Here is a 25,009-nt window from a genome sequence, read left to right as displayed (position 1 = left end):
TGTTTATCCTTTCAAAGAACCAGCTCTTGGTTTTGTTGATCTTCTGTATTGTTTCTTTGGTCTCTATGTCATTTATCTCTGCTCTGATCTTTATTATTTCCTTCCTTCTGCTTATAATGGGATTTTCCTGTTGCTCTTTTTCTAACTCTTTGAGTTGTAGGGTTAGGTAATTTATTACCATTGTTTCTTGTTGTTTTTTTTTTTTCGCAGTAGGCTTGTAGAGCTATGAACTTCCTTCTCAAGACTTCTTCGCTGTGTCCCATAGATTTTGGATTGTTGTGTTTTCATTGTCATTTGTTACTATGATGTTTTTTATTTCTTCCTTGATCTCTCTGGTAACCCAGTCATTGTTTAATAGCATGCTGTTTAGTCTCCATGTGTTTGATTTCTTTGGATTGTTTTTATTGTAGTTGATTTACAGTTTTATGCCACTGTGATCTGAGAAGATGCTTGATATGATTTCTATCTTCTTGAATTTGAAGAGACTTTGCCTATGTCCCAACATATGGTCTATCTTTGAAAATGAACCATGTGCACTTGAGAAGAATGTATATTCTGTGGCTTTGGGGTGAAATGTTCTGAAGATGTCAATTAATTCCATCTGGTCTAGTGAGTCATTTAGGATTGATGTTTCTTTGCTGATTTTTTGTTTAGAGGATTTGTCCAATGGTGATAGTGGGGTATTAAAGTCTCCTACTATGATTGTATTGCTGTTAATCTCTCCCTTGATATCCTCCAGGAGGTTTGTTTTTTTTTTAATGTATTTGGGTGCTCCTTTATTGGGTGCGTATATGTTTACCAGAGTTATTTCTTCTTGTTGGATTGCTCCCTTTAGTATTATGAAGTGCCCTTCCTTATCTCTTGTTATGTCCTTCACTTTGAGATCTAATTTGTCAGATATAAGTATTGCTACCCCAGTTTTTTTTTCATTTCCATTCGCCTGGAAAACCTTTTTCCATCCCGTCACCCTCAGCCTGTGTGCGTCTTTTTTTCTGAGGTGGGTTTCTTGTAGACAGCTGATATATGGGTCTTGCAAAAGCTATAAAAGTTTATTAACACATTGTGCTTGTGACAATATGAAGCAAAAACAGGTACTTTTTGTTGAAGTATAAATGGATAGAACTCTATGAAGTGCAATTTCTCAATAATGATCAAACCTAAAAATTGACATACTCTTTGAGCAATCTATGTATATGAGTATGTTCTGACTTTATACTCGTATATATATATATATATATATATATATATATATATATATACACACACAAAATATCCATACAAAAATTATCAGAAGGGCGTTGGTTTTACATGGTAAAAGTATAGAAACAACACATATATGCATACATTTGCAGAGAATGTTTATAGAAGTATATAAATGATACTACTAACACTTTCTGCTTTAGTCCAGGTGAACTGGAAGATTGGAAGCAGGGGTGGAAGAAAGAATTACTTTTCACCAGATATCTTTTGAATTTTGCACAATGTACATGCATTGCCTGTTCAATTAATTACTTAATTTAGGGAAATATAGTGACTATAGACAGGAAAAGTTATGGTTCTAAGGTAGCAGACATAATTTTTCTTACTTTTATTCATCAATATATAGGTAGTATCAAGTGATCAAGGAATTAACAAAGGAATAGCAAATAAGTTTAAAACCATTTTGCAATACATTTTAAATTTCAGGATTAAATACCTGTTTCTTAAAAGCTTAAGGTTGTTTTACCCAAACAAAACACGTTTTTTGCCTACATAAAGCAAGAGCTATAGAAAACAATGTATTCTTTAAGAATGATAAAGTAGCACACTCTGACAAATCTTGCTTGAGGAATTAGAATTTATCTTATTTCTTTATGTCCAGAAAAGGGTTGACATATCAGGCCTACGGCTGCTATCTCTAGAAAGGTCTTAGCAAATATTTGGGAAATTGATTTTGGGTGTGTTCACATCATTCCATAACTGAAAGGGTAGTAATTTACTGTGGCTAGAGTTTATAGAGACAAGACATTTTATGATGAATACCTTCTTTCCCCTTCTGGGAGCCTGGAAATTTGGTATGTGCTGGACAGAGGGTTCCTAGGTGACCAACCTGCAATAAAAAACTTTGCACTGAGTCCACAATGAGTTTCCCAGGGCGGAAACACTTCACACATAGTGCTGTACTTTTATTGCTAGGGAAAAGAGTGTTCTGTGTGACACCTCATGGGAGGAAGAAAGTATAAGGAAATCTAAACATGGGATCCTCTAGACCAGTGGTTCTCAACCTTTCTAATGCCGCGACCCTTTAATACAGTTCCTCATGTTGTGGTGATCCCCAACCATAAAATTATTTTCATTGCTACTTAATAACTGTAATTTTGCTACTGTTAATGAACCATAATGTAAATATCTGTGTTTTCTGATGGCCTTAGGCTCTACAGCAGTGGTTCTCAACCTGTGGGTTGTGACCCACAGGTTGAGAACTGCTAGCAGGGTCACCTAAAACCATCGGAAAACACAGATATTTACATTACGATTCATAACAGTAGCAAAATCACAGTTATGAAGTAGCAACAAAAATAATGTTATGGTTGGGGGGGGGGTCACAACATGAGGAACTGTATTAAAGGGTCACGGCATTAGAAAGGTTGACAACCACTGCTCTAGACATACTACCTTATAACTTGACATGCAGATCCCAACTTACTACATAGCTGTACTAAATCTTACACTGAGTCTTGTAATCAGCGAATCTCCCAAAGTGAGTAGTGAGTGTTCTTGGAGACCCTCAACATACCTTGCTTAGCAAGAAAAACATTTTTTTGAAATACTATGTCATACAAACTGGAAATCATATAACTTTTGGCTGCTTAGTATGCTTATTTGCTTTAAATTTGTTGACATTTCCCCGAAAATGCATATGTATTTTCTTTGTTGATATTGTTTTCTATGTTAATTATTTTAATCTTTCAATTTAAAAAAATATTTAATCACTGTCTTAGCCCATAAGCAAAACATGTCAACAAAGAGAACAAGTGAAGGAGAAAGAAATGTGAAGAAGAAAATATTGACAAACGTACAAACAAAATTCTGCTTAAGTACTCTACATCAATGTGAAAGGTAATATTGACTGGAAAAAATCTGAAAAAAATATAGAAGAGCATTTCTGTTTATTTTAAATATTATTTGAGGTTTTCCAAAATCCCCAGTTATCTGATACATCCATATTCATACAAATACAAAAAAAAAATAAAGCCAAATAGAATCTTTTAAAGTATAGCCTGAAATAAAACTACAGTTCAAAAATAAGAGGAAAGGATTTTTACAGCTGATGAAATTACGTGTCATTTGATTTTAAAAACACACAGGCAGTATTTTTACTTAAACATCTCCAAAGACATTTTCCTTTGGGGTGAAAAATGTTAGATCAGATTCTGATGTTCTGGCTAATTATCTTTAAGGGAAACAGGGCTTTTTAACAAAGTAAATTCAGAGAAAAGTAGCAATCAATTTAAAGTTATATAGTTATAATTATTTTAATATATGAATACACACATAAGCCTGGTTAATAAATAGCTATTCAATTAAACTTTTAAAATGACTCTGAATGGCATTGTGTTAGTGACCACTGATCAGAAATAGCCTTTGGTGAAAATTAATCATTTTAATTTAAAAATAAATCCATAAATTTCAACATTTCTGCTTTGCATAAGTATGAGGAAAAGAAACAACCAAAAAAGAACAGTATGGCTTCATTTACTTTCACAACTGTAGGTCAGTGATAGAATATTATAAGTACAATATGTAAGAGAAAATAAGGCTGTCATCTTTATACCTATAAGAAAACGGAACATGAAAAGCAGAATTATTTAAATGTGGGGATGAATTGGAACTTACATAAGTCGACGTTTCCAAACTATCTGTGTTGACCAGTACTGGAGGAGGATTTGCCTTAAAGAAAGAATTGTAATGTGTTAGCTTAAAAGGAAAACTGACACATTAAATATTAATGTTCACAAATGTTAGAAGCGTATGACAGATTTGCTATTTCTTCAATTATAGTTTTATATGAGCTTGTTAAACAATGTACCCAGTTTCCAGCAACAAATGAAAATAGGTATAAGGGGTTAAATTAGATTTTCTTTTGGGAAATAAATTATTTCTGCTCAAACAGATAATTTTTTAAGGTTTGCAAAGTTCACCAGCCTCCTCAAAAAATCCACAAGTATTCTTCAGTATAATAAACAATTCTCCCTAAATTGCTTAGAAGTCATTAGCTTTCCTGTTCCCAAGGATTCCATGAAGATTTCAATGACTTTATCACCCAGAAAGAAAAAAATTCTTCCTCACAATGAATTGTGTTTGAACATGAGAAAAAGTCTACCACACAAAGAAATCAATCACATACTTTTAGAACACTGGAACCAGAATGGTAATGTAAAAGCCCCAGTTATTTTCAGCTGCAATTATTGCTTTCTGTTACTCTAGACCAGTGGTCGGCAAACTCATTAGTCAACAGAGCCAAATATCAACAGTACAACGACTGAAATTTCTTTTGAGAGCCGAAAACCGACTTCTGCGCATGGGCCACGAAGTTTCAATCGCTCTGTACATGCGCGCCCGCATGTGGTATTTTGTGGAAGAGCCACACTCAAGGAGCCAAAGAGCCACATGTGACTCACGAGCGCAGTTTGCCGACCACTGCTCTAGACCACTCAGAGAACAATTACAAAACTTTTTAATCCAAACAAAACACACACACACAAAAGCAAACAGATAAAAAAACCACAAACAAATTAAAAAACAAGCAAAAAACACAAATACATCTAATTAAGTTTGGATTCAAAAAGTTTAGTTTTCTGGTTAAGTTCAAAGTAATTATTATATAGGTGAAATGAAATTTAAAGAATAAAGTGTAATTTATGCCAAATGAAAAACACATCAGAACATATCAGAAACATACCGGAAAACTGATGATTCCCCTCAAAATTACCATTCTTTTAAACATATGAAAGTATAGAAGTACCAAATCAAATGACATTTTCATAGAAAAAAAAGATGACTATCCTTTAAACAACTGTTAGGAATGTTTATAAGTATTATTAGTTCTAATCCAATTAATTAATAATTATACATAATAGCTGTATGAAACAAGCATTATATACAAAATAAGCATTTTCTTCCAAGTGTATGGGCGTTTCTAAAAAGTAAATATTCAGACTTCAAATGTTTTACATTATTTTCAACAAAGTACTAGATATGGACGATCATATGGTAAGATGCTTAAAGACAACACAGTCATAGATAAATAATTGTACAGTATGCATTCGGGGTACATGAAGCAACAGGTTTAAAATGAGTAGGGAATACTTGATCTATATCTATCATCTATCTATCTATCTATCTATCTATCTATCTATCTATCTATCTATCTATATGTGTGTGTGTGTGTATATATATATATAAAAGCCTAAGCGACTGTTACGAATGAACGACTGGTCGACCAGTCGCTATGACGTGCACTGACCACCAGGGGGAAGACGTTCAATACAGGAGCTGCCCTTTGGTGGTCAGTGCGCTCCCACAGCCAAACTCCTGCGGAAGGCCAACCTTCCACGGTCCCTTCCCCCAGCCAGCCAACCTCCTGGGGTCCCCGATCGCCCCAATAGGGACTGGGTGAGACGGCCCCTATCGCCAGCCAGGCCAAGGGACCCCATCCATGCAGGAATTCGTGCCCCATGCCTCTAGTTAAATATACGTAAGCATGACATAATTTTATGTAGAGCTATACCTTTGAATATCATAGTCTGTCTTTGAATGATTCAGTGAAAACCAAATCTCATAAAGATACTATTTATAAGATTGCTGTTTAAGCAAAAATATTCAATTTACAGAAATGAGATTTTATGAATATTTGAAAATATTCATTTCTCAATGACCTATTGATATACCTCAAATTAATAATATTTCACTTAATTAAAAAAACTAATGGTACAACTTTACCTCATTTTGTTTAAGCAATTACAGAAGAGGGCATGAAAGAACAACACTATTTAAAGTTACAAAAGAAGTTACATTCTTAAAAAATTATGGCAAGAAAGCCAATTGGTTCCCTCTGCCCATTTATTACCTAACATACAATGGGAAAAGTAGGAAATCTAATTTATACCAAAATTATTACAATACTAGCTACTCATGAGCACCAACTCAGAAGATTACTTTTGATTATAGTCATATAAAAAGACTATAAGATATTGAAATATTTACAAAGAAACATGATATAAAGTGTTACATTTACTTCAAAACAAAACCATGAGAGGTTAGAAGTGGAAGAGGCTATAGATTATATATAAAAATATACCAGTTTTTATAAACACTAAAGAAAAGCGACCAGCATTTAATAGGCCTGTGGGCCACCATTAAGCAGACCAACATACACATAGTGTAAGTTGCTGGAGAAGCGAGAGATCAAAGAGCAGAGAAAAAAATATGAAGAAATAATGGGCAAAACATTTCCAAATCTGTTGATAGACCTGAATATAAACATCCAAGAAGCTCAAAAACTCAAGGTAGGATGAAGTCAAAGAGATTCACACAAAGATACATTAAGTCAAACCTGAAATACAAAGACAAAGACAATTTTGAAAGCAGCAAGAAGATCTTCAATAAGATTATCAATAGCTTTCTCATTAGAAACTCTGAAGGTCAGAAGGCAGTGGGCTGATATATTCATAGAGCTTTAAAAAAAAAAAAAAAGGCAACCAAGAACCCTATATCTGGCAAAAACTGTCCTTTCAATGTGAGGGAGGAATTAAGACATTCTCAGATAAACAAAAACTGAGGAAGTTCATTACCAGTAGACCATCCCTGAAAGAAATGCTACAGGTAGTACCGTAGGTTGAAATGAAACAACAGCATAGAGTAAATCATGGTGTTTGAAGAAATAAAATCTTGGTAAAATAAATACAAGAGCAATTATAGAAGCTCGTATTAATGTAACTAGTTTATAACATCACTTTTTGTTTTCTACATAATTTAAGATATTAATATTCTAATAGCTATATTTAAATAATTCTAAAAGCTATTTTAGTCTAAAAGCTAATTATTAGTAAAGAATTAAAGTCAATATTAATAAATAACTAAATCAATTAATAGTCTAAAATCCTATAACTGCTGTGTAACTCCACATTTGTTTGGTATATAATTTAAAATATGAATACATTTAAAAATGATCAATTTACATGTTTTTAGACATATACTATATAAATACATAATTTTGGGATTATCAACAACTGAATGAGGTGTGAATGAAACTGTTAAAAGAACAGAAATTTTGAGTGTTATAACTTTTGTATGTTAAATTTAATCCCAATGGTTCACAAAGAAAACAGCTAAGAATATACAGAAATTAAAATAAAGGAATTTAAACATTTCACTACAATAAAAAATCAAACAAAAAATGAAACAGTAATGCAGGAAATATGGGACAAAACAAGTTTAAGGAATGGAATATAGATTACAAATAGTAAAATGACAATTCTTCTTTATTAGTAACTAGAGGCCCGTTGCACGAAGTGATTCATGCACTAGGCCTTCCTTCCCTTGGCTTCCAGAACCGGTTTTCCTCCGGCACCCGGAACCCAGGCCTTTGCTCCGGCCAGAGTCTGCCTTCTTCGTCTTTGCTGCAGACTCAGGCCGGAGTCTGTCATCTTTGTCTTCGCTGCTTCGCTGAAGACTCCGGCCGCAGTCTGCCATCTTCGTCTTTGCTGCGGCACTCCGCTCCTGTAGATCCCTTCACCCGCCGCCCTCCCTCTCCATGGCATCCTGCCCTGCCTGGCCACTCCATGCGTGGAACAGCTGGGCGGCCGCCATCTTTGGCCTTCTACTCTGCAAACTCACTCTGATTGGCTGTGGGCATAGCAGAGGTACAGTCAATTTACATGTTTGTCTATTATTAGGTAAGACTACTTTAACTGTAAATGGATTAAACTCTATAATCAAGAAAAAAAATTGCCAGGATGGGTAAAAATACATATGCTGTGTATAAGCCTTACTGAGATCCAAAGATACAAATAAGTTATAAGTAAAATGGAAAAAAGACATTCCATTCAAATAGTAACCAAATAGCAGGAGTGACTATACTACTAGACAAAATAGAATATAGATTAAAAAAGTTACAAGAGACAGAGAAGAACATTACATATTAATAAAAGGTTCTATATAGCAAGAAATTATAATAATTATAAACATTTATGCACCTAATGACAGACCATCAAAATTATGAAGCAAAAAAATGACAAAATTAAAGGTAGAAGTAGTTTTACAATAACAGTTGGAAACTTCAATGCTTCATTCAGAATGTGAAAAAAAAGGTCAGTAAGGAAATAGAGAACTTAAGGGACACAATAAATAAATCAGACCTAATCCTATCTAATAATAGAGTAATATGCAAATAACCATCACTCCGCTACGCCCACGACTGGGCGGCGGAACTCGGGGTGGCCTCTCAACAGCCAGATCGGTCGCCGCTGAGGGGAGACCCCTCAGCGTTTGCGGGTCGGAGCAGCGGCGGCGGTGGTGGCGCTCCTGGACCCGTGAACGCTGATAGGGGCAGGTTTGGGCGCCACCGCCGCCGTCGCCACCGCCCCCATCATTGTTCGCGGGTCCGGGGGCGGCGGCGGCGCCTGAACCCGCCCTCATCAGCGTTCGCGGGTCAGGGTGGCAGCGGCGGCGGAAGCAGCGCCCGGACTCGCCTCCATGCACCTGCACTGGGGGAGGGCATGGTCAGCAGCCGCCGAGGCTGCTTCAAGGGCCAAAGAGGGAGGCAGGGCCAGACCCCAGCGGCTGCAGCTGCTGTGGGGCCCGGGCAGCCAGGCAGGGCTGGACAGGCAACCTCAGGGTGGGCCTGAGGATGGGTCCAGCGGCACAGCTTGACAGCAGACAGCAGGGCCTGCTTGGCCGTAGCTGCCGGCAACCCACAACAGGCAAGTGGGCCTGCAGGCAGCACCCAGCAGGGCCTGCTTGGCTGTTGCCGCAGCAACCGGGGAGCAGACAAGTGCTGCTGCAGGCAGCACCCAGCAGGGCTTGCTTGCCCATTGCTATGGTGTGGAGCAGGCAAGCCCCGCAGAGAGCAGAGAACCACAGGGAGCGGGCCTAAGGTCAGCAGGACATGCCCTGAGGTCTCTCGGATTGGAGAGGGTACAGGTCAGGCTGAGGGACCCCCCGTGCATGAATTTCATGCACCAGGCCTCTAGTAATAATATGAATATACATAACATAACTAAACTGCAAACCTAAAAATAATTAAGGTGGTAAATTTTACATTATGTGTATTTTCTCACAATGAAATAATTGGGAAAAAATATGATCTCCATCTCATTATGACTGTATCAAACAAACACAAATTGAAGAATATTCTACAAAATAGCTAGGCTGTTCTCTTATAAAATACCACATTCATGAGACAGACAGACTGTGGAGCTACTCTAGGTTACAGAAGACTAAAAGATCATGAAAACTAATTGCAATGTGTAGCATTGCACTGACCTAAGGACCTATTTTTGTTTTTCCTATAAAAAACGTTATCAGGACAACTGGCAAAATACAATTAAGGTCTGTAGATAATCCTACATAATAAAAGCCTAATATGCTAAGTGTCTGGTCAACCGGTTGGCCGTTCAACCAAAGCGTAATATGCTAATGATATGCTAAGGCTGCTCAACCTCTCACCATGACGTGCACTGACCACCGGGGGCAGACGCTCTGACCGGTAGGTTAGCTTACTGCTGGAGTCCGGCTGATCAGGACTGAGCAAGATGGGCCGGACATGCCCTGGTGCCCTCCCGCAGTCCCTCCCCACTGGCCAACCTCCCGCGTCCCTCCCTGGCCCTGACTGTGCACTGGTAGGGGCCCCTCAGCCTGGCCTGCGCCCTATCACAATCTGGGACCCCTCCGGGGATGTTGGAGAGCTGGTTTCCGCCCAATCCTACAGGCCAGGTCGAGGGACCCCACTGGTGCACGAGCTCTAGTAGCATTGTATTACAGTAAACCCTCAACTTTTCAGACCTCAATATAATGAACTTTGGATTTAATGGACAAAATTTACAATCTGTATGCCAACACCTGTTACTTTTAAAATGCTTTTAACCGTGATTTGCTTATAATTAAAGTAACAGGTTATTTTTGTTATTAATTCACTGTTATTTTTAACAAATTTTAGCAAATAGGCCATATGCAGTGTGGGAAGCCACCCACTGCCAATACTATCATGAGAGTGCACCAAGGAATGTGGAAGGTTGATGGACCTTGGGCGCTAGCAGAGCTAACGCTATGCACCAATTGTTCCTGTTGAGATAGTGGTGGCTCATGGCAAATTCCCTAACCTGATAATCCTTTTACTGTTTAACAAACTTCACCTTTGATATGCCTGTATGCATTGCTAAAGGGTAAATGTGTATTCAAGTAAATAAAAAGCGGACCAGCAGAGGTCAGTGTGCTCTCCATGAAAGAGATACCACCTGACTCCCACCCCTTCCTTAATAATTCGTATTTCTTGTCTAGTGTTTTCATTTGTGCGTCAGCCCCTCCTTCAGATCCTGAACCCAGCCGTGCAGGTCACAGCAATGTGGGGAAAAAAAACACTGTAGTAATTTCACTGACATAAATATTACTTATCTACAACCATAGTCTACATATTTAAATCCAAGAATTACCACTCATAAGCAACGTATCACATGGTATCACGCGAGGTAATTGGTTCTGTTGTTAAGTGGCGTGTCTTTCTGCAGCAGTTTAAATGCATGCCGGCTGATTTTCCAACATATGTGAAGCCAGGCCCCAGCCATGTGCATTAGTTTACTCACAGTGACTGGTGAATGCACACATTTACTAGACCTATTCAGTGTAAATTTAAAATTACTGTGCTACATATAGGAAACTTTTCTGTGAAATTAAACTTTTCATACAAACTTAATTTTAATTACCCAAACATGTCTATATAAGTAAAAACAGGTTAACTAATTTGTCAATTTTTTAATGCATGCATTTGCAAAACCTACTTTATTATATAACAGACTTTTGGCTTTAATGAACATCCCCTTGACAAATTAGTCCATTATATTGAGGTTTTACTGTAATGTCAATCTTCTGACTTAGCTCATTGTACTATGGAAATATTATTGTTCTTAGGAAAAAACATTACATATTATAAAATATTTGTTTTTAGGGGTAAAAGGGGTCTGAGTGAAACTTTCAAATGTTTCACAAAAAATAATATCAGTTAATTATATAGGAAGAGAAATGAAGTAGATGTAGTAAGTAAAAATATAAACAACTGGGAGATCTTGGTAAAGGTATATGGGACTTCTTTGTATTATTCTTGCAAATTTCTGTAAGTTTGAAATGATTTGAAAATAATACAAAAATAAACAAAACCACAAAAGCAAAACCAAAACAAAACACAAAAATAGAATAAAGGCCCCCACAGTCACATATTAGTGTATGGTTAAAAAAGACTCATCAAGGTAATCAAGAGTATACTATTCAATTTAAGATTACCAGTAAAATGAAAATATATCAAGTCATGCTTTAGATTATATTAATGGTCAAATCATTTAAGACTCAATACACCAGATGTTTTGTGAAACTTGAATAGTCCAGAAGCAATAGGATACTCTGGATTGGATATATTTCTAATGTAACTACTCTCATGTCATGTGGGAATTGTTAACCTGTGTCTTGCAGATAGTAGGCTCCTAGAAGACAAGGACAATGTTATATTCATCTTAGTATATACAAGATTAGAGTAACAAAAAAACTGAACTAAAAGCAATCCCTCCAAAGCAGATGTCTGAGTATGAACAAAGACTTTGATACACACATAAAAATATAGCATGAAAGCATTTTCAACAACACTTTCATTACATGACAGCTCCTTACAAAACTGGTAGAAACAGAGGTCTAAAGCATCTGGTTCTAAAGCAGAATATTTACTCTGGAGTGTAAATAAGCCTGCATATTTAATAGGCCAGTATCATAGAAATGATATGATTACTAGGGGCCCGGTGCACAAAATTCGTGCACTGGGGCGTGGAGGGGTGGGGAGAGTCCCTCAGTCCAGCCTGCCCCCTCTCACAGACTGGGAGCCCTCAGGGGATGTCTTACTGATGGCTTAGGTCCGCTCCCCTAAGCCACAGTCTGGCCTCCCTCTGCAGGAGGTGACTGGGCTGATCGAGAAGGCACCAGCCCCATCACCCTGCTGCTGCAGCCACTGCCAGCCACCGCAGCCGCCAAGGTGTTTTCATCAACACGGAATCCAGTCCCTTCACCATGAAAAAATGACAACTTTCTTTAGGCATTTTCAAGATGTGTCTTCCATAGGATATGACATTTCTTTCTTTTTTTCTTTTTTTATCCTCACCTGAGGCTATGTTTCCATTGATTTTTAGAGAGTGTGGAAGAGAGAGGGAGAAAAAGAGAGAAACATCAATGTGAGAGGGACACTTTGATTGGTTGCCTCCTGCATGAGCCCTGACCTGGGCCCTGGCCTGGGAGGAGCCTGTAACCTAGGTACATGCCCTTGATCAGAATCGGACCCTGTGGTCGGCAGGCCGAGGTTCTATCCACTGAGCCAAACCAGCTAGGGCAGGATGTGACATTTCTTAGCCTCTCCAGCAGCGGAGTGTGGTGGAAAAACCCTAGATCACCTTCGTGGATTCTTATAACCCAAGTTACCAAGAACACTGCAAATGGCGGCGTACATGGAGCTTAGCCAATGTGCGGTCAGAAAAGGTGTTTACGCTCAAACTGGTTTGGCTCAGTGGATAGAGCGTCAGCCTGCAGACTGAATAGTCTCAGGTTTGATTCCTGTTAAGGGTATGTACCTTGGTTGGGGGCACATCCCCAGTGGGGAGTGTGCAGGAGGCAGCTGATCGATGTTTCTCTCTCATCAATGTTTCCGATTGTCTATCCCTCTCCCCTCTTCTCTGTAAAAAATCAGTAAAATACATTAAAAAATAGAAAAGGTGTTTCCTCTGCAGCTCATGTGCAGAGAACCCCCTGCATTGTGTCCACTGGGCTAGGGGTGTGTTCCTGTGGCCCGGGGGGGGGGGGGGCACGCACCCCAGGCCAGCAGCCCCGTGTTGTGGGCACCGGGCTGGGGGGCGTGGATCCGGGCCGCCGCATGCACAAGCGGCTGTGGGGCAGAAACATCCACTTGGCGCCGTTCAGCGTCTGCATATGCAAATTAACCCACCATCTTTGTAAGGTTAATTTGCATACTCAATCCTGACTGGCTGGTTAGCATAGTGAAGGTACGGTCCATTTACATGTTTCTCTTTTATTATATAGGATATCTCCATTAGAAGAACTAGCATCTGTTATTCACCTACCATATGTTCAGTTTCTATGTGGAGAAACTGAGGCTCTGAGCAGCTGAGTAATTTTCCCACTATCACACATCCAGAAAAGGGTGAGGTTAGGAAATAGTGAATGAGGCCAGAAAGTGAGTGGTAAGTGCATTATAAAGCCCATGCTCTTTCTGCAACTTCAAACAGCCATTGAATATATCTTTCTCTGTACCACTCTGTATAATAAGCATGATAATTCTTACTTTAAAGGGCTTTGATAAAATTTAAATGAAATGGTATCAATATAAAATCACTCTGAAAAGTATAAAAAGTTCTACAAATAATAAAAAACAATTATGATCTATCTAGCTATCTGTCTGTCTAATTTGCCTGATCCTCAAACTCATTTTTAAGTAGTCAGGGAGGTGTTATTCTCCCATTTTAGTAGATGGAGTATAACACTCAGAAAGGTTAAGTAACTTGTTTATGAGTCACAAAGGCAGGACTAGATTCTGAATCTTATGTCTTCTCCTATTTTTTTTTCTTAAAAACAATATTTTTATTGATATCAGAGAGGAAGAGAGAAGGCAAGATAGAAACACCAACGATGAGAGAGAATCACTGATTAGCTGCCCTACATTGGGGATTGAGCCCACAACCTGGGCATGTGCCTTGATTGGGAATCAAACCACGACTTCCAGGTTCATAGGTTGATGTTCAACCACTAAGCCACACCAGCCAGGCTGCTTCTATTTCTATAACATCATGATGCATCTAAAATATAAACTCATATGCATGTATGCATAACCCATGGATACAGATAGTGTGGTGAAGGCCTGGAGAGGAGGCAGGAATGGGATGAAGGGGTTCAATGGAAAAAGGGGAACATCTGTAATACTTTCAACAATAAAGCTAAATTAAAAAAAATACAAAGCCCCATTAATGCAGCAAAAGATCATGGAAGAAAATGTTAAGGGGAAAAAAGGTAATGTAGATCCTTAGAAGAAAAATTACATCCATTTAAAATGTTAAAATTGGCTTATATATTAAATATAAACTTCCAAATGCATTTGGGGACAAACATTTTAATTAGTTGTATTAATTTTATAATGTACTTGTTATACTCGATTAATTAGTAAAACACTTATTCTAGAAAATGAGGCATACGCATAGGCTTTTCACACAATACAACATAAATTATTAAGTTCCCCTACATGAACTTTTGTAGTATATTTAAAACCTAAAGTGAGACTAGGTATAACAGGCCTCTCTTTTGTACAGATATCCTCACTTGTTTTTATAAATTTGTTCCTTGGTTTATTATCTCAAAGAAATATGAAATAACTAACAATATGAATAGCCAATATCATAGACCAGCTACCCATCCATGCATTATCATTCTTTTAATTACCATAAAACATGTCAAGGTAGTACTATTATCATCTTCAGTATTATAGATGAGTAAACAGAAGCTCAGAATGGTTAAGTAAACTGCTTGGTTACATGATTGTAACTGGAATTCTAAACCAGATCAAATTAACTTTGAGACCTTTATAACAACACGGCAATGTCTCAACAATTTCCAAGTGTAGTGTGATGCTATGTTAGGGATACTTGGAGTAAATGAATCAGAGAACTCTGAACAGGATAGGTCAGGTTCCCTAGCCTATCTAATAAAAGAGTAATATGCAAATTGACCATACCTCCACTACACCCACAAGCCACGCCCACCAGCCAATCAGGAGCAAATATGAAAATAAACCCAACCAAGATGGCTGTGGCCACAGAGAGCAGGGGGGAGGTGTGGGTTTCCCCAGCAACAGAGGAAGCCAAGCTTTCTGCCTGCCCTTGCCAGCCTAGGCCTCCACTCAATGCTACAAAATTTCAATTATAGAAGGTAAACAAATCCAAACAGAAATGGTGGCAGCTACGGAGCTGGAAGAGCAGGAGGCAAGGGTTGCCCCTGGCAATGGAGGAAGCAAAGCTTCCCTGGCTGGCCTAGGCCTCCGCTCCAGGCTACAAAGTTTCAATTATAGATATACATAAATTCCAACAGAAATGGCTGCCACCACAGAGCAAGCAGGAGGCTTGGCTCCACTCCAGGCTACAAAGTTTCAATTGTAGAAGATACATAAATCCCAGATACCAGGGCCTCTGCTTGGGTCGCCAGGGGCGTGGCCGGCCTGCAAACCACCACAGGCCCTTTACCCAGGCCGCCCCACACCCCAAGGGAACCCCCCCCCCCGATCCGGGATATCCTTCAGGGCAAACCAGCTGGCCCCCACCCGTGCACCAGGTCTTTATCCTATCTAATAAAAGAGTAATATGCAGATTGACCATCACTCCAACACACAATATAGCTGCCGCCATGTGGTCAAAGATCCTGCCCCCATGTGGACACAAGATGGCCACCACAAGATGGCCAGCAGGGGAGGGCAGCTGGGAGGGACCAGGCCTGCAAGGGAGGGCAGTTGTGGGCAATTAAGCCCACAGGGGAGGGCACTTAGGGGTGACCAGGCCGGCAGAGGAGGGAAGTTGGGGGTGACCAGGCCTGCAGGGAAGGGCAGTTGGGGGCGGGGGGGAACCCAGGCCTGCAGGGGAGAGCAGCTGGGGGAAACCAGCCTGAAGGGGAGGGCAGTTAGGGGTGACCAGGCCTGAAGGGGAGGGCAGTTAGGGGCAAACACGCTGGCAGGGGAGCAGTTAGGCATCAATCAGGCTGGCAGGGGAGTGGTTAGGGGGTGATCAGGCTGGCAGGCAGAAGCGGTTAGGGGCAATCAGGAAGGCAGGCAGGCGAGCAGTTGGGAGACAGCAGTCCTGGATTGTGAGAGGGATGTCCAACTGCCTGTTTAGGATTGGGCCTAAACGGGTAGTTGGACATCCCTCAAGGGGTCCCAGATTGGAGAGGGTGCAGGCTGGCCTGAGGGACACCCCCCACCCCTGCCGTGCACAAATTTCGTGTACCAGGCCTCTAGTGAATATAATAAAAACAGAAACCACTACAAAATTTTAAAGGATTCTAGAAAACTATTTTGACACCAAAAGATGAATTGAAGTGATAAGAGTAAAATAAACTTTTAAGTCTCCTACTAAAGAAATAATTATATTACTGAATTCCAGATATGTGGAAAGATGCTACATTATTACAATAATCCTTAGGCTGCTTATTTAGAATTATTTATTTTTTAAAAATCTTTATTGTTGAGAGTATTACTAATAGATGTCCTCCTTTACTCCCTCCCCCCAGAACCCCCCTGCACCTGGTTCCCACCCCACCTAAGGCCTTCACCACTATTGTCTGTGTCCATAGGTAATGCAAATCTCTATAATAATAAAAGCGTAATATGCTAAATAGGCCAGACAGCCGAACGACCTTCTGGATGTCCTTTGAGACGAAGCCAGGGCTGCGAGGGCCGAGATCCTTGCACGAATTTCGTGCATTGGGCCTCTATTATGCATGTAAGTCCTTTGGTTAATCTCTTCCTCACATCCCCCTTTCCCTCTGAGATTTGTCAGTCTGTTTCATGTGTCCATACCTCTGGTTCTATTCTATTCATGTTTATTTTGTTCACTAGATTCCTTGTTAGTTTATTTTGAATTTTAGATTCAATGTTGATAGATACATATTTATTGCCATTTTATTGTTCATGATTTTGAGCTTTCTTTTTTCTTCTTCTCCTTCTTCTTTTACATACTCTTCTTAAACAATACCCTTCAACAATTTATGTAACAATAGTTGATGGTGATGAACTCCTTTAGCTTTTTCTTGTCTATGAAGCTCTTTATCTGACCTTCATTGTAAATGATAGCTTTGCTGGGTAGAGTAATCTGGGTTGTAGGTCCTTGCTACTCATCACTTTGAATATTTTTAAAAAATCGTTATTGTTGAAAGTATCACATATGTCCCCTTTATCCACACTGACCCCTTCTAGCCCACCCAGAGCCCCCACCCGAGGCCTTCAACATATTTCTTGCCACTCCCTTCTGTTTAGAAATAAGCTGACAGTCATATGGGCGCTCCCTTGTAGGTAACTGCTTTTCTCTTGCTGCTTTTAAGATTCTCTCTTTGTCTTTAAGGCTTGGCATTTTTATTAGGATGTGTCTTGGTATGGGCCTTTTTGGATTCCTCTTGTTTGGGACTCTGCGCTTCTTGGACTTTAAGTCTATTTCTTTCACCAGGTAGCGGAAGTTTTCTGTTATTATTTCTTCAAAGAGGTTTTCAATATCTTGCTCACTCTCTCTTCTCCTTCTGGCACCCCCATAATGTGAATGTTGGTGCACTTGAAGTTGTTCCAGAAGCTCCTTACACTATCTTCATATTTTTGGATTCTTTTTTCTTTTAGCTCTTCTGATTGGGTGTTTTGTGCTTCTTCATATTCCAAATCATTCATTTGATTCTCAGAATCCTCTACTCCACTCTTGAATTCCTGTAAATTATTCTTTATTTTAGTAAGTGTATGCTTAATGTCTGACTGGCCCTTTTTCATGTCTTTGATGTTCTCACTAAGGTTCTAAAAATTCTCACTAAGATGCTTGAAAATCTCACTAAGTCCCTTGAAGCTCTCATTGAGATCCTTGAGCAACCTTATAACCATTGTTTTGAACTCTGTATCTAGTAGTTTGCTTGCTTCCATTTCATTTGGTTCTGTTTCTGGAGACTTCTTCTGTTCTTTCATTTGTGACATGTTTCTTTGTCTCTACATTTTGGCTGCTTCCTGGTGTTTGTTTCTGTGTATTAGGTAGAGCTGCTATGTCTCTTGTAATTGGTAGAGTGGCCTTGTGTAGTAGGTGTTCTGTTGGATCCATAGTTGGGCCACCCAGCAGGAGCTATAGAGTAATTTGCAGATAGCTGCTACTTGTACTGGGTTTGGAAGTGCCCAAGCTATGCCCAGCTCTGAAGCAAGGCAGGCTGGTGCTAGTGCTGGGTCTTGGGCCTCTTAATGAAAGGTATGGGGCACGCTAAGGTTAAGATGCCAGCAGTTGCTTGAGAGATTTTAGGAAAGTCTGTAGCCTGAGCCAGGACAGGCCATTCATATGTAATAGCAGCTGCAAACAGCTTAGGTGGGACTATAATTGGGTGGGGTGTCAGGGAATCACCAGGGGGCAGCAAACAATGTGATACAAGCTGATTACAACTCAGATATGGCTGCTTGTCAGCTCTGCGTTGGGGGCAGGTCCCAACACAGGAACAATGAACCCTGTGAGATCTCCTGTCTGGGAGAAAGCTGTTCCTGAATTCCTGCCCTGATGCCAGGTAATCTAGTTCCTCCCCATATATCCCTGGATCACCCAAAGCTGCCTCCCAAGTGCTGGAGCCCAGAGGGATTGGGTCAGAGTAAGTGTGTTCTGACCCTTTAAGAGGAACTGCATGGGTCTCCAGCAGCCTCCATGTCACTCAGTCACAATCTCCACTGGTTTTTACAGCCCAAAGTTATGAGGACTTCTCTTCTTAGCTCTGGAACCTTGGCTGGGGGTCTGGAATCCCCTGCTTCTCACCTGAGAACTCTGCAGCAGAGATATCCCTCCCTATTAAACACGCCACACGTGGGTATCGAATCAGTCTGTTCCATGCTTCCACCCTTCCTACCAGTCTCAATGTACTTCTCCTTTACTCCTCTAGTTGTACGACTTCCATTCAGCCAGATTTCAGGTTCTGAATGATGGTTGCTCTGTATTTTAGTTGTAATTTTGTTGTGGTTGTGCGAGGTGGCAAGTTCCAATGGTTACTCTACACTGCCGTCTTGGTTCTCTCTCTTATTTAGAATTATTAACCTTTTGCACTCGGATGTCGAGTGTGACTTGACACGGTTAGCATTAGAATAAAGGAATCGAGAAAAAAGCAAGCGAGTGCAAAGGGTTAAAGTTTTAGTATAATACCTGTAATTTCTCCTAGAATCATATTTTGTATGATATTCCTATTGATTTTCATTTTTTAGGAGGGGTAAAAATGCATGGAAATGCTCATAATCATAGTTGATATTCCATTTCCCCCCACAATGGGACTTATTTTTACCTAGATTGTATACTATCCTATATAATAAAGAGGTAATATGCAAATTAACCCTAATGCCATCACAAGATGGCTGCATAAGACCAGGCCAGCAGGGGGGTGAGGGATGACCAAACGACTGAACAGCAGGCTGCGTGGGGTGACCAGGTTGGCAGGGAGGGGGGCAGTTGGGGGTGACCAGGCCGACAGAGGGGTCAATTGGGACTAGGTCGGCGGGGGAGGGCAATAAGGGGTGACCAGGATGGCTGGGGGGGAGCAATTGGGGGTGACCTGGTTGACAGGGGGGGGCAGTTAGGGGTGATCAGGCCGGCATGCAGAGGCAGTGAGGAGCGATCAGGTCGGCGGGGGTGGGGGGGCAGTTAGGGGCAACCAGGCAGGCAGGCAGGTGAGCAAATAGGAGCCAGCGGTCCAGGATTTTGAGAGAGATGTCTGACTGCCGGTTTAGCCCCGATCCCTGGGATCAGGCCTAAAACGGCAATCGGACATTACCCAAGGGGTCCCGGATTGAGGAGGGTGCAGGCTGGGCTGAGAGGACCACCCGCCAGGGCACAAATTTCATGCACCGGGCCTCTAGATCAATAATTGCAAAAATACATAAAGATATACTTATTTACACTTTAAATAAGATTAACCCTTTGCACTCGCTTGCTTTTTTCTCGATTCCTTTATTCTACTCGAAATTTAATTTTTTAAATACCCCAGATTTTACAAAGTGTGGCAGTAGAATAAAAAACTGGAGTTTCTTTTCATACAAACTTATTTATTTGGATTTTTTTATATTTCAAATTATTGATACCTTCCAAGAGTAATTTTAATCTCTATAATTTTTCATGTATGATATTTTTTGAAACATTCACCCACATGAAGACCTGGTTTACATTCACATGTTTCGCAAATATAAATCGTCTCTCTTCTTCCTCCTTTGATTTTTCTGTTAGAACAAACAACACAATCTTTGTGTTTTTTGTTAGGGTGAGGTGTGATTATATGGAGCTTTCCATCTAAACATTGCTCTAAGTTAGTGGATAATAATCTATCCCTGGAAGTTAGTGTACTGTCTAACCTTTTTCATGTGACTGATGTGTCTTAGAAACAAACAGCCTTTGAAGATGCCATTGGTGAAGCTTAGGTGGTGGCATCAGTTGAGACGGCATTTACATTTTACTTGTCCTTTCATGCTAATGAAAACAAGAAAAGATACTGGAAAAACAGACAAAAATCCCGTTCCCCCCGCGGTGAAACTACGTGTCGAGTGTGGCTTGACATACGAGCTGCTACTGATGCTAACCGTGTCGAGTCACACTTGACATCCGAGTGCAAAAGGTTAAGATCTTTCACACCTAAGATCATTATTATCTATTTATACATCTATACTAATAAAAGGATAATATGCTAAAGAGACGTTCCAGATGTCCTTCCGGACAAAGCCATGGTGGCGGAGCCGAGGCATAGGCGGTTAGAGGCAATAAGGCCAGGAGGGAAGGGCAGTTGGGGGCGATCAGGCCGGCGGGTGGTGGGGAGTTGGGGGCGATCAGGCTGGCAGGGAGGGCAGTTGGGGGCGAACATGCCGGAGGGGTGGCAGTTGTGGGCGAGCAGGTGGGTAGGGGGGGCAGTTGGAGGTGAGAAGGGCGGCACGGGGGGCAGTTGGGGGTGAGCAGGCTGGCAGGGGAGGGCAGTAGGGGGTGATCAGGCTGTTGGGGGCAGCAGGCTGGCAGGGGTGGCTGTTGGGGGCGATCAGGCTGGCAGGGGGGGCAGTTGGGGGAGAAAAGGCCGACGGGAGGGCAGATGAGGAGATCAGTCCAGCAGGGAGGGGGGTGATCAGGCCGGCAGGGGGTGCATTTAGGGGTGATCAGGCCGCAAGAGGGCGCAGTTGGGAGTGATCAGGCTTTCAGGAAGAGTGGTTAGGGGCGATGAGGCAGGCGGGTGGGCAGGTGAGCTGTTAGGAACCAGCGGTTCCGGATTATGAGAGGGCAGTCTGACATTTTCTGAAGGGTCCCAGATTGGACAGTGTGCAGGCCGGGCTGAGGGACCCCCCCTCCATGCACGAATTTTGTGCACCGGGGCTACTAGTCCTATATAATAAAAGCCTAATATGCTAAGTGTCCAGTCATCCATTCAACCAATCAAAGCATAACATGCTAATGATATGCTACGGCCGCTCAACCGCTCGCTATGACGTGAAATGACCACCAGGGGGGCAGACAGTCGACCAGTCATTGATCACCAGAGGGCAGACGCTCTAACCAATAGGTTAGCTTGCTGTTGGGGTCCGGCTGATAGGGACTAAGTGAGATGGTCTGGACACATCCTGGAGCCCTCCCGCGGTTCCTCCCCAGCTGGCCACGTCCTTCCCCGGCCTTGATCATGCACAGCTGGGGTCCCTCAGACTGGCCTGCCCCCTCTCGCAATCCAGGACCCCTTAGGGGATGTCGGAGAGCTGGTTTCGGCCCAACAGCAGAACAGCCAGTCGCTATGATGTGCACTGACCACCAGGGGGCAGACGCTCAATGTAGGAGCTGCCCCCTGGTGTCTGTGCGCTCCCACAGGGGGAGCGCTGCTCAGCCAGAAGCCAGGCTCATGGCTGGTGAGCACAGCAGGGGTGGCGGGAGCCTCTCCCAACCCCGCGGCAGCACTAAGGATGTCCGCGGGGAGCAGGACTAAGCCGTCGGCTGGATATCCCCCGAGGGCTCCCGGACTGTGAGTGGGAGCAGGCCGGGCTGAGGGACCCCCCGAGTTCATGAATTTGGTGCACAGGGCCTCTAGTCCATATATATAAAAAGCCAGCGACCGTAACACTATAATATTCTAACGACTGATCGCTATGACGCCAATGTGGCCAGCATAATGGCCTGATCAGGGGGTGAGGATGGCCAGCCAACCTCCTGCGGTCCCTCCCCCCTGCCGGCCTGTCCCCCTTTCTCCTTCCATTCTGCTTCCGATCAGCTGCTCCACCATGATAGACCTGCAGCCCCTCCCCATGGCCGGCCCTGCCCCCAATTGGCCTCCCAATCCCAACTGGGGGTGGGGCCCGCCGGCCAATCGCCCGCAGCGCCCCCCCAGCCAGCCCTGCCCTGATCAGGGGCGGGCCAGCCAGTCAACCTCCCGCCATCTCCTCATCCCGAGAGGCCCAGCCCTGATCCACCCCAATTGGGATCAGGCTGGCTAGATCCCACCCGTGCACGAATTCATGCACTGGGCCTCTAGTATATATACAAAAGGCTAAGTGACCGTTTGATTGTCTGGTACATATGACACGCAATGACCACTAGGGGGCAGATGCTCAACGCAGGAGCTGCCAAGCTGCGGTGACTTGGCAGCGGCGGTTCTTGGGTGACAGAACCTGGAACCAGAGAGGAGGGAACCCGATTCCTCGCAGGGCCACATGATTCCACCTTCGGCCGTGGATTATGTTATTGCTGAGGCACTATTGGTCCTGCATCCGTTGCCTTTCAATGTGCACAAATCCGTGCACTGGGCCACTAATATTTAATAATACTACCCCCAGTTTGACTTTGCATAACTCTGTTGCTAAGGCAGTTAGGTTTTAAGCCATCTCTTGGAACTACTAAAGCTCTAAAAGTGAAAAAGGTTCAGAATCTGACATTTGGCTATTATTTTATTTTATTTTTTGACTGTTACATGTTAACTTTTAAGACGTCAACCTTATGTAAGAATAATTTTAGAGTTACAGAAATACTGCGAAGATAGCACAAAGAATTCCCATATACTTTATTATGCATTGGCTATTATATTTAATAAGTCTGAAGTACATTATTTAATCAAATGACAGAAAGATGAATATTTCCAAAGAAGATAAATATATATGTGGGACAAAATGCTTTATAGAAAGACAATTATTTTTATCTTTAGAGTCAGTAACAAAATTTCCAAAGGCAAAAATATTTTTAAAACTGTTTCACATTTACAAGTATAAAAAACATGAAAAATCTAAGGAGGTTCAATATTATGGAGTTCAGAATGTGTCCTATTTCATAGACAAACTAGTAAAAAGACAAATATTGAACCCACTTTATAGTAAATCCCTAAAATTTAATTTATAAGATAATTAATTTATATTAATTCCCTAAAAATGTCAATTGAAGCCCAAAGTGAATGACCAAATCTAACAAATAATTAAAACACTTAAAAAAAAAGAAACATTAGAAACAAATTAAATTTTATAAAGAAAAAAGAAACTAATAAAAACCTGTGGTATGGTGGATAGGATGACAGTATTCTCAGCAGGGACTGGCAGGACAGGGATCACAGGGACAGTGGGAGAAGAGAGAGGTACAGCTTCTGTTGGCTAAAAATCATCAATGACAAAAAATCAGGAAAAATATCAAAATTAAAAGGAATCACATAACAGAAAGCTTTGTCATAAATTATAGTTTTCAGAATGAACTGAAAATAGGTAAAATATTATTATATTACCTCAATTTGAATGAGAAAATGATTTCCAGAAAGTATTTCATTAATAATTATATCACAAATACTTTAATTACTCTGTAGTTAAAATGAGCGACTACTCCTTAGATGTTTAAATAAAAATAACAAAAGATAACAATTTGTAATGCTCCTCCTCAAAGCGACAAGACACGAGCTTCAGAGACAGACTACAAAATATTTTTCTAGCATCCAGAATATATTTGACTACTTTCCTCCTTGTATTCAAAGAATCAAAAGTAATTCCATTAGACTATCAGGTAGATAATTGGGCCTTACAAATCCACACACAAAAAATTCAAAAGACTCCAAAATTGAATCTGTGTAACTTAAACTAATCTATGCTATTAACCTCTATTATCAAGAACCTGCCTGTAAAGTCATTAATGCAACTAGCATTCATTGAGTATCTATTATATGCTAGACATATTTTGGAAAAAATGAAAAAAGAAGTGGGAACTCTAGTGACATATGTAAAATATAAAGCTTTGGTATTTATACTAAACTAGTGGCCCGGTGCATGAAATCCGTGCACTCGGGGGGTGGGGGGATCCCCCAGCCTGGCCTGTGCCCTGTCACAGTACAGGAGCCCCACGATCCACCCCACCAAAGAGGTAGGCCCCACCCACCCATCCAGGGCTCCTCTATGGATTGCCCAAAGAGGTAGGCTGGGCCGGGCCATGGCAGAGGCCTGTGGACCCCCAGTGCAGGTGTGTGGAGGCCTCCACTGTGGCCCCATCCCTGTTCCCATCCCCGATGCTGCAAGTCCCCACCCACCCGCGCGCATGAGAGTGTCCCAACCATTTGCATATTACCCTTTTATTAGTATAGATTACTCTATCTGACTTGATTCAATTATTTTTAAAAAGATATAATGGAACACAGAAAGGTGTTTTCTAACAAATTCCAAACCCTATAAATGGAATTAATTCATAAATATTTGCTATATCAATGACATATTCTATAAGTATAAAAACATTAAAATTAAATCAGTAAGACAACAATGTACATTAAGAGACTTAAAACAGAAAGAAAACAAATAGCTAAACTTGAAACTATGCTTTTCCTCATTGATAAAAATACAAAATGAAATTACAATGTTGACTTTCTTTCTCTATCAGGCAATGAAAATTTATCAAAAATGTATGAAGTCTCTTCAATAAGGTGTTGAGACACTGGATATCCACATGCAAAAAAAAGTTAAAACATTATATATAAAAACTAATGGAAA

At 41.1% G+C, this 25,009-nt stretch overlaps 1 protein-coding gene across 9 annotated transcripts in view; it reads right to left on the bottom strand.

Annotated features, from left to right (window-relative positions):
- The window catches only part of DLG1 (discs large MAGUK scaffold protein 1), a 254,396-nt gene that overhangs the window by 128,925 nt on the left and 100,462 nt on the right, over positions 1-25,009 (bottom strand). For 6 of the 9 annotated variants that reach the window (XM_079766511.1, XM_079766513.1, XM_079766510.1 and 3 more), the window contains 2 exons: positions 23,540-23,638; positions 3,877-3,930 (listed from right to left, as the gene is read on the bottom strand). In XM_079766511.1, the coding sequence (XP_079622637.1) occupies positions 3,877-3,930; positions 23,540-23,638 (153 nt within the window). The remainder of the gene's footprint in view (positions 1-3,876; positions 3,931-23,539; positions 23,639-25,009) is intronic. The other 3 variants (XM_079766515.1, XM_079766516.1, XM_079766517.1) reach the window with 1 other exon arrangement.

Source organism: Cnephaeus nilssonii, assembly GCF_951640355.1.
Source record: "Cnephaeus nilssonii genome assembly, chromosome: 3".
Lineage (NCBI taxonomy): Eukaryota > Metazoa > Chordata > Mammalia > Chiroptera > Vespertilionidae > Cnephaeus > Cnephaeus nilssonii.
This window is presented reverse-complemented; position numbering and strand designations above follow the sequence as displayed.